Source organism: Apteryx mantelli, chromosome Z, assembly GCF_036417845.1.
Source record: "Apteryx mantelli isolate bAptMan1 chromosome Z, bAptMan1.hap1, whole genome shotgun sequence".
Lineage (NCBI taxonomy): Eukaryota > Metazoa > Chordata > Aves > Apterygiformes > Apterygidae > Apteryx > Apteryx mantelli.
This window is the reverse complement of record NC_090020.1, coordinates 12,742,286-12,755,494: the sequence shown is the minus strand read 5'-3', so window position 1 is coordinate 12,755,494 and position 13,209 is coordinate 12,742,286. Positions and strand designations below refer to the sequence as shown.

The 13,209-nt window shown below is 43.9% G+C and overlaps 1 protein-coding gene across 1 annotated transcript in view; it reads left to right on the top strand.

The window, feature by feature from the left end:
- Window positions 1-13,209, top strand: part of ABCA1 (ATP binding cassette subfamily A member 1) — a 98,717-nt gene that overhangs the window by 48,986 nt on the left and 36,522 nt on the right. The window contains exons 7-8 of the mRNA XM_067316549.1: window positions 1,398-1,589; window positions 8,948-9,034. Coding sequence (XP_067172650.1) covers window positions 1,398-1,589; window positions 8,948-9,034 — 279 coding nt within the window. The remainder of the gene's footprint in view (window positions 1-1,397; window positions 1,590-8,947; window positions 9,035-13,209) is intronic.

Sequence of the window (13,209 nt, the reverse complement as noted above, 5' to 3'; positions counted from 1 at the left end):
AGACTGAATCCAAGTCTCTTCAATGTTATTCTAGTGCCGCCAGCCACAGGAATATCCTTTCTTCAGCATTGCTATGGTGGTGGTAATATCACTGCTGGCAGAACATTTCTAACAGGCCAGCCTTTTTGATGCAAGAGCTATTCCATTTGTTCAGCTGAGTGTGCAGCCCAGCAACATCTTATTTTTGGCATATGGATGCAGACTAAAGTTAAAGGTTTGCTGAAGTGTTGCATTATAAATCTCTTGCCCCTCATATCATCTGCTTCTTTTCTGAGCATAGTGCATATTTTTCTCCCTCTGGATTGTTGATACCCTTTTGGTTTTGAAAGACAAGAACATTTCCTCAGTCTTGCTTATCACTATGATTCAGGAAATGTTAATTCTTTTGGGGTGTAAATTGATCTTCTTTACTTGTTGCTGGAGGTTGAGTAATATACGTTGGGTATTACAAGAGGACAGAAAGCAGACAGGAAGCATAAAAGCTGTTTGCTATGAGTTTGTATTCAAACTGTTCACTCTGCCTCTGTCTAGCATCAACAAACCCCCTTCTCCCCAAATCCCAGATTTTTCCTGTGTTTATCACCTGTATGAAGTGTTTGCCATTCTTTGTTTAGCAGATCCAAATCCACTACTGACGCTATTGAAGAAATTTGGCCATCAGGTTTGCAAGGGACCTGTGATCATTCAGAGCAATTTTATGCATTTCCTTCACCAGTAACGTGGTTAACTGTGGATGAGTAAACCTTATCCACATGCAAGCTATCACCTCCAGCAAAATATGCTTGTGGAAGAAGACTCTAAGATCTGGTTTCTTGTTTGTTGCAGTCAGTAAATTAATTCTTTCTTTTGCTGGTACATTATCTACCCCAAAACACTGCAAAATGGTTCTCTCAGCTCTTACTGAAGGGATATGTCAGAGCTAAGGGAGAAGATCCTGATTCAGAACAGCATAGAGTATGTGCCTGGCAGATAATATCTCTCAGGAGTTTGGGACATAGGTCTTTTGCCCTTCACATATATTTGCCAGACTTGAGTCTGATCACAAGCCTTACTTTGTCTCCATGGCTCAGTTCCAAGAAGACTGAAGATTGGGCAACACGTGTAGCCTTGGTTTGAGCAAATGACTGCTGTGGAGGGCAGGGTTACTGCTGCTCGGACATGTGTGTGTAGAAGTGGAGAGAGACCTGCCTCCCCCAGAACTCTTCCCTCTGGTACTCGGCAGGGAAACATGCTTTTTTGGAATTCGGAGTTGCACATGGGTCAGGACCATGTAATTTGTAGAGAAAAATGCCCTCTTCCCAGTATCTTGAAAGGTTATGAATGGCTGGTTCTGTCTAGGTGATAACTGACTTTATGCTGTGAATGTTTTACCAAGGGAGATTCATATGCTTTTCCAGGTCATTGTGTCTGGCTACCGAATGCGACTGCAAGATCTCTGCAATGCCTCAACATTGTCTGAATTTCTTACAATCCAAAACCAGACAGTGGCTATGGACTTTGAAACCTTCGTTTGCAGCTTACCAAAGGAAAAACTCCGTGCAGCCGAACAAACCTTCCATGCTAACCTGAACCCTTTCAGACCTCTTCAGGTGAGTGCGCAAGTCACAGCTGTGGGATGCCACCACTGAGAACTGTGGCATTTCTTCAGGGTTTCAGTCTAGGGATTCATCCCTCTGTTTTCAGAGTGAATTGTTCATTAGCAATAAGAAAGAAGAAAGACGGTCTCGATCACTGAAACCTGAAAAACCAGGCTTCTTCCTGTCATCCTTTCTGCTGCAGTGTGTTACATGCAGAGTAGCCTGTAAATGTGTGTGGTCTGCAATTTAATTTGTCAAGAGGGAAATATTTATGCTGCGTGGTAACAAGCAGACTATTGATTGTCCCTGTATTTTGGTCAGATGTTGTATCTCAGCAGGAACAAACCCAGAAGTTAGGCAGACACATGCATGCTAGAAGCATCACCATCTGCCTTTACTGTGGGGCCCATTGAGTGTAGAAGCTTATGGCCAGTGGCTGGCCATAACCTTTGAGTAGGTTTAATACATGCAAAGAAGAGTCTAATTTTAAGGCCCTGTTTGAAAGATTGTCCAACTGAATAGACTTTGGAGCAAGAGCTAAATAACTGAACTTCGTGCAAATACACTATTTAGGGGGTGCTTGGAGACTGGAGCAGACTTAGCTGTTTATCTAGGAAACCCCAGTGATGCTTTCACAATATCTGGATCAAATACAAAAGTTTTGAGGAAGTTAGTACTGGAAGTATCAGTAGAGAGAAGATGGGACCACAGAACCCACTTTGTTTTCCAGTAAAACAAACACTCTATTGTCTGCTGTGGAAGAAATAAACACTTCTGCTGTGTGAGTTTCCATATTTGATGTGCCTTTCAGGACAGAAAGTCATGTACCACTTGCGTGGCGTGTCCACAGTCAAAGAGGGTGATTATCAAATGCTGGAATCTTGTTACTCTTCAGCTCAGTAGATAGTGGCCAGTTACTTCTCTCTGTAGCTCATTTTCTGTTTTCTGTGCGTCCTCCATGTGGATGTTTTCTTTCCTGCTGGGAGAGCAAGCTAGTCATAAGTGTAAAGAGGTGATAGCACTAAAATAATCCCCATAAAAAAATGAGCCGTTCTGAAAACGAATGACCCTAAGCTGTTCCTTGTGTTTTGGTTAAACATACATGCATGCATTTACTTTAAATGATTGGGAGATGCTGGAATTTTGGACTGAATGTGGTGAAAGTGGCTGGCTAGTGCAATTCAGCACTGGTCTGCTGAGCCCTGCAGGGAGTCAGTACTGTTTTTCTCATTTAAGAAAGGCTCTACCATTTAGCTGACAGAAGCAGATACTGAGTGTATCTACATCTGTGTTGTTTACTGGTGAAAGAAAGAAGTCCTAAGCCACTCTGATTGTGCCACTTGGCAACAGCAAAGTAGATTAAGACATTATGTGCAATTTTGGGGACTTCTGAGAAGTTGGCTCATGATCTTGGCTTCAGAGAAAAAAAGCTCTTAAGTCCTGAAGTCAGCACTACTAAACCTGCTGGGTATTGTACACCGTCTTGCAAAAGTCCACAGTTTTCTTCAGAAAAATGTCAAAGGATTCCCTCTCGTTGAGGCTTCTGTAATGCCTCAGTGAGTGAACTAAAAAACACTGGCTTTGATGTGGCCATGCAAAATGAATAAATTACCCTAGGATCATGATCAACATGTTTGAAACTTAGTGGCTTTAAAGGCTAAAAAGTGCCTTGACCTGCAGTAACATCTTTGGACAAAGCGGGAACGTTCTGTTCTTAAACAAAGAAGGCTTTGGACTAACAGCTTATCGTTAAAGGCACTGCGGGTCAAACCTTGGACATGCACAGTGAAGCTGGCATGCACTTTATCTACTACACAGCCTGTAAACCAATGCCAACAAGTTGATAGGCCCAGAGATTTATTTTTAATTTTTTACTTAATCCCCTAGATGAACTTCACAGCATGGCATGTCAGTAAGTAAAAAATGCGGCCAATTCAAATAGAGGTGTGCAACAGAAATTTGGAAGCAGATTCTGATATCGTGTAAGTAGACTTTGGCTCCACTGACAGCAATAATTTTTGGAGAGGCAGAGAAAAAAATATTAATATGATTCAGTGAATGCAATTAGGGTAAAAGGGCTTGCAGCAGCATGCAAGAATTGTATAAATTCAGCACTTAAACTGTTTTTTCTGGCACTTATCTGGGTAGTCGAGTGGCTGTAGTTTGATGAGCACTGCAAGACACATCCAGAAGACTCAGCCCAGCACCCAGCTTCTTTTTCCGGCCCCTGTGCATTCCTGTTTGTTGTTCCCTCTGCAAGACCATGTGTGAATTGCATCAGGGAGCTGATCCGGATTAAAACTGACTGACCTGATTGTGTGGTTGCACAAACATTTGTGCTGAAAAAAGCAGGGGAGGGTGCAAGATTGAGAAGTGGTCAGGGTGTGTGAGTATGTGCGTGTGGGTTGAGACCCCTGCCTTTCATGTCAACACCTGTTTACGCGCGCTTAAATTGTTTGTGCCTTTGCAGCCTGAGGAGAACAAGAAGCGTTTTAGGCAGCTAACAACAAAATGGTGATTATTAGCAAATTATGGACAGAGCACAGTTTTAGAAAGAGAATTATCAAGGGTGCACAGTGAAGTGTATCGGCTGTGAACATCACAGTACTGTTAAGGGAGGTGAAAAAAAGCAAATAAACGCTTATTTTTGCGCATCTATTCCTTTGTTCTATGAAGAATAGCCCAAAGATTGTCCAAACAGAAATAGTACAGTAAAGACAGAAGGTCTTCTAATTAAAATATTACAACAGGATTTCTTGCTGTACCCCAATCTATTGTATGATTCTTTCATTTAACGTCTCAGTTCCTGCTCTGTAGAGTGAGAGAACAGATAGAGCCATGCTCACAGAGGCATGGTGAGGAGATTTGAGTGCCTTTCCTTATTCTTTATCATGCAAGAGCCTATTCAGGGAGAGGCATTTATATGGAAACCCAGCGGAGTATCTGGGAGTAATCACAGGGAGCCGAGGCAGAGGATCAACCTTCCTTTTTGACTGAGCGTTCGCATCACTAGAAGCAGCTAACATTCCTAAAAGTCAAGTTCTCCTTTCCAGGACCCACACGTCTTAATCTTCATCCATCTTATAGAGCCTTTTTGGTCAACAATAAGGACTGCCCTGTGCGGTGCAGGACACCCTGTGCAAGTCACCTGAGGGCACAGCTGTCCCTCATGAGGCTTACTTTGCACCAGGGGCATTCAGTGAGATTAAGGTGGGCCAGGAGGAGCTGATTTGAGAAGAGCAGAGAGAGGAACAAAACCTTCTAACCCTAAATACACTAATTTCCTTTTCAGCTTTCTCCCAGTGCCAGGAGAGCTGTTCTCCCGTGGAAGAACCATGCAGTTTGGGGAAGGTTACAGGCACCCCTGGTTAGTGAGAGCAATGGCAGTAAGTCAGAGATGTCCCACCTGGCTGGTGCTGTCATGGGTGGGGACTGTCATACATCATAAAATTACCTGGCTGTGGGATGACCTTTCTTTCTGCAGATCTCCCTAGTTTTGAAATCAAGTCGACAGGGGTAACTGACAAGAGATAACTTAAATTGATCATGTGGGATTGCATCTCTACAGTGCTGCCTAAGAAGGGCTTTCCATTGTTCTTTCCAGTGGTGTGGGTCTGTAATAAGCCATAAATATGTTGTGGTTTGTGTGCTACAGTGGTCCTTGAAGGAGTGTGGGTGAGCACATGAAAATGTAATTGTTTTTGTCCCTTCATTGTATGGGTGGTATTTTGTCATATGGTTATCATGAACTAAGCATTGACTAATAAATACATTCCAGTTGACAAATGGCTTTAGAAAAGGTCTTTTAATGTAAATACAAGCTGCAATTGAACTTGTGGCTTTCTTTGCTCTTTTGAGTGTTTCAGGTCAAGCACAATGGTATTTACAGCTGTACTTTGGGATTTCCGCTCTTAGGAAAGAAAAGGAAAAAAATTAAAGCACATAATTTTTCTGCTAAGTGAAATAATAGTTTTGCTACGTGTAAAGTTTCTACTAAGATCAGTTTAAAGTTGTAAGTATTTCAAAGAAAACTTGACTAAGTGGTCTCGTTTAGCAGAAGCAATTAGCTGTTATGTTGCAGATAGTGGCTGAATTTTGTCATGACCTCCCAACACCTCAAACACAGATGCATCCTACTGCATGTTAAATTTGTAAGTTGGTCATCCTTTCTAGTGGGAGCTGACAGGTGGACTTAGTCAGGGTTTGTCTTGACTGTGCAGTTGACTGGTTAGCTCAAGTATTTGTCTCTATTTTGAGCCTTGTAGCATGCACGCACAAGCACACAGACTGCACATGGTAAAACACATCACTCAAGGGAGTATTACAAAGTTGGCTACCCTGAAAGATGAGCGTAGGTGAGGGCGTGACTTAATCAGCCACTAAGACTATGATTGGACAGGGCAGCTCTGTTCAAATACTGCTAGAACTTTAAGGCCTTTCCCTATCCGCCTAGAAAGGACAGGCAATGTTTTCCAGCATTTCACTGGGAAAAAAATCATTGCTCCCCTTACTCCAGTGCAGACGCCTACCACATATGCTCTCACAATGGGATCAGTCTTACTTGAGCTACGCTGAATTTAGAGGGCTCTTTTTAATGTAATGAATGTTGGTGCCATTGCAAAGAGTTATTTTCCAGGGAAATCTGTGACGTGCTTGTCTGTATGAGGAAGACTGACCTCTTGTAATTCTCACTTTCTCCTTGTCTCAGGAGATGTGACTTGTAATCAGCTCTCTGAGTGAGTTTTTAGGGTACAAAGGAGGATGTTAACTAAAGCAAAATTCTCTCCATAGTGTGGCTTCATTGTACACTCTGTTAAGAAATGGACATGGGAGGTCCGTGAATTTGTAAGGGAAGAAGGGTCTAGTGGGGAGGGATGCTGCGTTTTGCTCCCACTTCTGGGCAGGTTTGCAGTCTCCTTGAGTTTTGTAAGATTTCCATACTGAGTCAGACCAAAAACCTGTTCAGCTCAGTGCCCCTTGGGTGCCACTCTAACAATGGCCTATAATGGACACATGAAAGAATGTAGGAATGAGGCAACAGCAATATTTCCTCAAAATACTCTCCTGGTCTTCAGTAGCTTGCAACTCACAAACTTCCCCAAATACTACTGGGATCTTGATGTTTAATAGATCTTGACAGATTTTTTTTCCCTTTCATGAATTTGTCTAATCCTTTTTTCAAACCTACTTTAACATTTGGTACCTACATGTTGTAGATGAGTTCTGCACTTTGACAATTGAGCTGTGTTTGAAGTAACTCCTTTGGTTTATTTTAAACTGATTTTTGCACTGGAAGCTCTCTACTTCTTGTATTATGAGGCACAGTGAACCATCATCCCCTGTTCACATTCTCCATCCCCTTTGTAATTCTACAAACCTCTGTCATATCCTCTGTTCATCATTATGGGTCCCACTGGAATAACAGTGGTCTATTGTTCTCCCTTCGGAAGTCATTTGTATCTTAAATCATACTTGTAGCCTTTTTCTGTACTTGTGTTCTTTCTGAGATGGAGAATCCAAAACTGTACATAGTACTTCAGAGAGGGGAATGCACTGTGGATTCATATTGTCGTTGATCTGTCCTACCATTATAAAGTTAAGATCTCTCTTGAGTGGCAGTAGCTAGTTCAGAGCCATCAGAGGGTATGTAAGGGTAGAAGAACTGTCTTCTCCCTATGTACTATGTACTTTGCAGCACTGAATTTTGTCTGGCACTTTACCACCCAGTGTGTCAGCATGAGGTCCTTCACTAATCCTTTGCAACTGGCTTTTGACTTTCACTATTCTCAACCAAGTAGTATCATCAGAAAACTTTGTTCTCCTATCTCCCACCTTGTCCCTGAATCATTCTGAGTATGTTGAGCCGCACAGATCCCTGTGGATCTTGAGGTAAATGGAGTTGAGCAAAGCATGTCCATTGCATGCATGAACCTAGGGCTTTTTATCTCATCTTGTTGCTAAAGTGGTAGTGCAGCTGTGTAACTTTGATATTTATTAACTGTGTTTCTTCAAAAATGTCTTGAGAAGGACTTAGCCTATGGGGAATTTGATTTGCTTTTCTTTTAGCCCAAATAGTGAGTTTTGACTGAGACCCGCCATGACTTCGCAGCTGGCTTTAGTGCAGGCACTAACTGAGCACTCAGAAAAATTAGCTGGGTACAAACAGCCCAGCAGATCAGTGGAGCAGTGCCCACTTAGACCAGCTGACACTCTGACCAGCTGTAACCTCCCTCCAGCAAATCAGCTAGAGCATGTGAAAGCCTCCAGACGTTCAAGCAGCTTCCAAAAATTGCCCCAGAAAAGATATGAAAATGAGAAGTTTCAATCCAAAAGAAGTGTGCTAAAAAAAGGGGTTTGGCCATACCTCTGTGTGTTACAATACTGTGACTTTAATGTGCTTTCAAATGCTGTAAAATGTAACTACTAATCTGAAGTCTTAGGAAATGGTTTTAATTCTGATTCCTCTGAAAGAGGGATTGTGTCCAAATTATTAGGTTAAAGAGTCTAGATGCTTCTTTTTCATGAAATGTTTCCAGTACAAGATAATGCTTTGCTACATCCCAGAAATAAGAACAGAAGAAAAACAAACAAACAAAATCCCACAAAAACCAGACCCACCAGTTACATGGAGACTAACTGGAAACAAAGAATTGTCTTCAATGCAATTGTCTGGGCAAGGAACTGCTAAAGCAAATATAGCTCCCTGAGAGCTGTGCTTTCGGAAAGCTGTCACTGTTTCCCTCTTGTGTGATGGGTGCATCAACTGTTTTGCAGAAGCTGGCTATTTTAAAATATGTGCTTGGTTTAGTTTGAAAACATCAAGGTCTGATGGAAGACTCTGGTGATGAGGAAGGAAATGAGATGTACAGTGGAGCAGGAGATACAGGGTTTCTGGGTTGACATCTATGGAGTCCTACTGAAAGCTTGTGTCTACCATGCGGTCCTTTCCTCCCTTGAATAGTTTGGCTTCCGCTGCCTAGTGTTGGCTTGCAGGATTTCAGGTCTGCCAACATGTTGCCCTGTAGGCTGTCCTTGTTTTGGGACCTGGAATGAAAACCATTCTTTGCACTGGAAGTGTAAGCGCATGCCTTTATCTGCTTTTATTAGGATGGCTCTGGTTACTATAACATCGGTGTACCTAACCTGTGGGGAAGGAAAGAAGTGTCTCCATTGCACTGTGGGGCCCTTAAGCCCAAGGCTGTTCAAGCTCAAGACTGCACTGAAATCCAGTTCTCGGGCTTCCCCATCGAGGACTCTGTCTTGTGGGCAGTTCTTCCTACAAGAGGACTTTACAAGAATGTTTCCAAGAGTTTCATTTCCTGGTTTGTGCCTTGCAGTGACTTTCAGTTTCCTTTTCTCTTTTCTTGCAGAGACGGATCTCTTTCAATTCCTCCTTGTGGGATCTGTCAGAAGCCATGGAGGCTCTGACACAGAGCTTTGGGAAGCTTGTTAAAGAGGTAAGCTGCTCCTTCCTCTCAGAGGAACGCACTGTGCAGTTGCTGTCTGAGCCTGTTGTCGAGTACAAGGAGCACAAGTCTACTTGGCACAACTCAAAGTCAAGTCCAGGGCTGGTCTTGAAACTCCCCCCTCTCCTGCAACCGTTCTCCCTGTGTTGGTAGAGACAGCACCCACTTTGCAGGCCCTTGGTGCCTAGAGCGCTGGATTACAAACACCAGAGGAGTTTTTGAGATGGGTGGCTAGAGATTGGGTCCTTGTGGGTGGAGTGAAAATTAAGAAGCTTTGTTCTGTGGGGTTCCCTTTCTCAGTGGTGGCATAACAGTTGCCTTGGCAATGTATCTGCTGACCAGCAGTATCCAGCAGACTGCATCTGGAGGTTTGCCTCCTTTGTAATTTTTGCACTTAGTTCCCAACCGTGGCCAGGGTGGTATGTGGTTGTAGCTATTGGTCTGTGAGTATGGTGAGGACTTGCATGTGGAAGAGATGTTGTAAAACAGTAGCTACAGGCTACTGCTTGCTCTTTGTCTTCGGATAACCAGCCTTTTGGGGCAGAGATCGTTCTTCAGGCTTTGGGTGGCACCCAATGCAATGGCATCATAACACTGGCTGAGAAGGGCTTTGGCAGAACATAAATAGCAATTTGTGCAGGCAACGTGACATTATAAAACCTGTGAATATCTGTTTCTGCAGGTGAAATGATGAATAAAAAAAACAAGCCCCACATGCCTAGCGTGAGTCAGAAGCCCAGATCTACTTTTTTTTGTTTGAGCCAGAAACTTATCTTCCTCGTTTCTTGGCTGGCTCTGACTTTGAAGTGCTGCTACTAGGCAAAAACATTCTCTCCCTCTAGCAGGAATCACAACCATCTAAACTAAACAATACCTCCTCCTCCTCCTCCTCCTCCTCCTCCTCCTCCCCTCGCTCGCTCGTCCTCCGTGTATGCGCCGGAGCGCCGCGAGCCGTGAACGGCAGTAACCCGGCGAGCAGGCGGCGAGGAGGGTCACTTCAGGTTAGCGCACGCTCCGCTCCCGCGCAGGGGCGGCGGGCGGCAGGCGGCAGCCAGCGCCGTGCCAGCCTGCAGCTCCTGGCGCCCGTCCCGCGCCGCCTCCCGCAACCTGCCGCCACGTCCCGCTTGCGGGGAAATTGAGAGCATTTCGAGATCGGCTTCAGTTAAGATCGCGGCGGAGCTCTTGCTGTTAGCAGCGAAGCTGCCCTGAGGAGCTTGGTTACAGCTGTTTCCCCTTACGTCACTTGGCTTGTTTTTTTTTTTTCTTTCTTTCTTTCTTTTTTTTTCTCTGGGATAAAAATAATTGAAACCATGTGATGTTCAGTTTGCTGATGTGGCCGAAAACGTCCCTGGGTAACGTGCCTTTTGCTTGGCAACTGTTTTGAGTAGGAGTACCTTTTCTTCTGCCCTGTTACTGCGCAAACAAAGGCAGCTTTTTCCTCTGCGTACAGCGTGAGCCGCTCCAGATGGCTTTGACCGAAAGTTACTTCTTATTGTCTGGCAGGCTGATTTCTGTGCGAAAAGGAGGGACTCGCTCCCTTGTTCGCAGGGTAGCAGCTGGAGGGGTGGAGAGAGCTATTGTTTGTGCCACGTCTAGAAGCCTTTCTAGCAAGGAATTTTAATTAGAGAAGGGCCTGAGCAAAATATTTGTCTCTTGAGTATGGGATTGATCAGATCTGTGTCCTTGGGCTCTTTAAATGAGCCTCAGAGGGTAAATTAAACTCTGAGAGTGAGGGCAGCTATTAGGAAACCCTCAGAGTCAGGTCTGACTTCTGGGAGAAGAAACAGTCCTGTAACCCTTCAAAGGTGCGTGAGCTGTCAGGAGCAGCTCTGCACGTATATTGCTTGTAAATTTGCTGCTGTCAAAGGTGAAGCAATGCCACTTGCTCAAAACGTGTTTTAAAATTGTATGTAAACAATGGATGTATGCTAATGCAAGCCCTCTGCAAGATAGTTAACACTTCTTATGTTTGTGGGAATTAGCTGTCCTTTCTATTGGTGTAATTTTGCCATCTTATAGAGTTTATGGTACTTCAGGTAACACAGCTGACTTTCTGCTAAGGAAAAGGCCTTTGGATTGGGCACTGTAATAAACTGTCACTCTTCAAACACAGCACTGGCCTTTTGTTTTAGAAATCATCAAGCCCAAAATTCAAATGAGCTATGTTGTAACCAAGAAAAGCCGTTGCCATACATTTCTTTCCTTTTCATGTCCCATGCTGTCAGTGTCCCAACAGTCGCACTGAACATGTGGAACCAGATTGAGTGGCACCATGTTGCAGACAAAGGCAGCAGTGAGTAGTCAGGAAATGAAAATATACTTAAAGCGGTAACTCTGGACACGTAAGTCCTGAATACCCAGGTTTTAGCTGTTCTCACAACTGTCTTCGATCATATCAGTATGTCATGTGTTTTTAGGCAGCTAAAAATAGAGGCTCCTTGCATATGTGACACAGAGTAGCTCTTGTTTAGCATCGCTGGAATTTTTGTCCAGATGTTGGCACATCTAAAGCATGCACAGTACTGCAAGTAAACACAAAGGGTCAGGCTTGTCCCTAGTGTAAGGCCAGTGACTCTGGGTGTGCTTACCTTGGGTGATTTTTGATTGAAATGTTCCAGGACACTGTCACTTTCTAGGTTGTCGGTGGCTGGCTTTGCCAACTCTCCTAGACTTTGATTGCCTGCATTTTATTTAAACAAAGGTGACAAAACCAAGAGCAAAACTGAGAGCTGGGCTTCGACTGACTCTTTGTTATCGTCTCTGAAAACGAGGCAGCTGGGCCATAGCATCTGAAGTTGTTTCTGAAATACTTCTGATGAGCAATTACAATTGGGTATTTCAGCAGCTTGGCTTGCCCTTATTAGTGCATGTTGATGTTCTGGGCAGCACGGCAAGAACATCCCAGTTCATGTTGCTTGACATTTCAGTGATCAATAGCAGTCAAGAAATCAGATCAAATTCTAGAAAACATTAAGAAAGGAATAGAGAACCAAATGGAAGATTTTACTGGGACACTATATGAATCAATGGTTTGCCCTCCTGTTTGATATGGATTACAGATCTGGTCCCTTTGTCTTCAAAAGGGGTAGTAGAACTGGAGTAAGTTCAGAGAAGGACAGTGAGGACATCCAGAAATCTGGAATAGCTTCCACACAGGGAACAAATGAGCAGACTGGGACTTGTCAGCCTGTGAAAGAGATAAGTTGGAGATATGAGAGAGTTTTATAGATATATGAGTGGGCCGGAGAAGAGAGATAGAGGCTGACTGTTCACTGTCTCCTCCAATGCAAAAATTATGGCATCAAACGAAGCTAGCTGTAGTCAGGTTTAGGAGGAGAGGGAGGAGAGGTTCTTTCCAGAGATGTGGTGGATGCTAAGTATTTGCAGTTGTTCTAAACACTAGAAGTTTACCATGTAAGAAGTTTCTTGAGTGTTAGTAGATAGACAGAAGTTTCCTGAGCTGAAAATACTTGGAAGCTGGATGATTACTTGGGGGAAGTATCCTGCATTTTTGCCCTTGCCTTATTGTTTCATAGCATCCACTTACTGTCCCCATCAGAGAGAGGTTACTGAGCTAAACAGACTTTTGGTCTGATCCAGTATGGACCTTCTGATGTTCTTATACCCAACCAGGGAGTCCGAGAATAATGGGCAGCGTAAACCAATACCCAAAATGTATTGTTTTTCCCATGTGGGGAGCTGGGCCCTGTCTGTGAGTAGAGATGTTGGTGCAATGTCTCAGGCTGGCCACCTGGCGCTTTTGTCCATGACGTGTTGCAGGTAGATGGTTATGTCAGATGATGAATCTGGAGGGAGGTACAGATCGTCCCAGCCAGGTTCCAGTGTTGCATCTTTGTGCCTACTGTGGAGTAGAAAGGTTCATGCTGTGATCAGGCCCTCAGCTGCAGCTGGGCTTGTTTTCAAGGATTTTCTGGGAATGCTGTTGATACTGGGGCAGGGACAGTGATACTGGTCTAGATGGTCGAATTTTCTGCCTGGTGTGAATCAGTGGAGGTTTGCTGACCCTTGTGGAGTTGTGTCAGTTTACACCACCAGTGCACTGGGGCCTGCAGCTCTGAAAGGCTGCCCCTTTAAGAGCTGCAAAGCTGCATCTGATTAGCTTCTCTCATTCTTTATTATTTCCTTACTCTCCTCTGCCTTGCTCC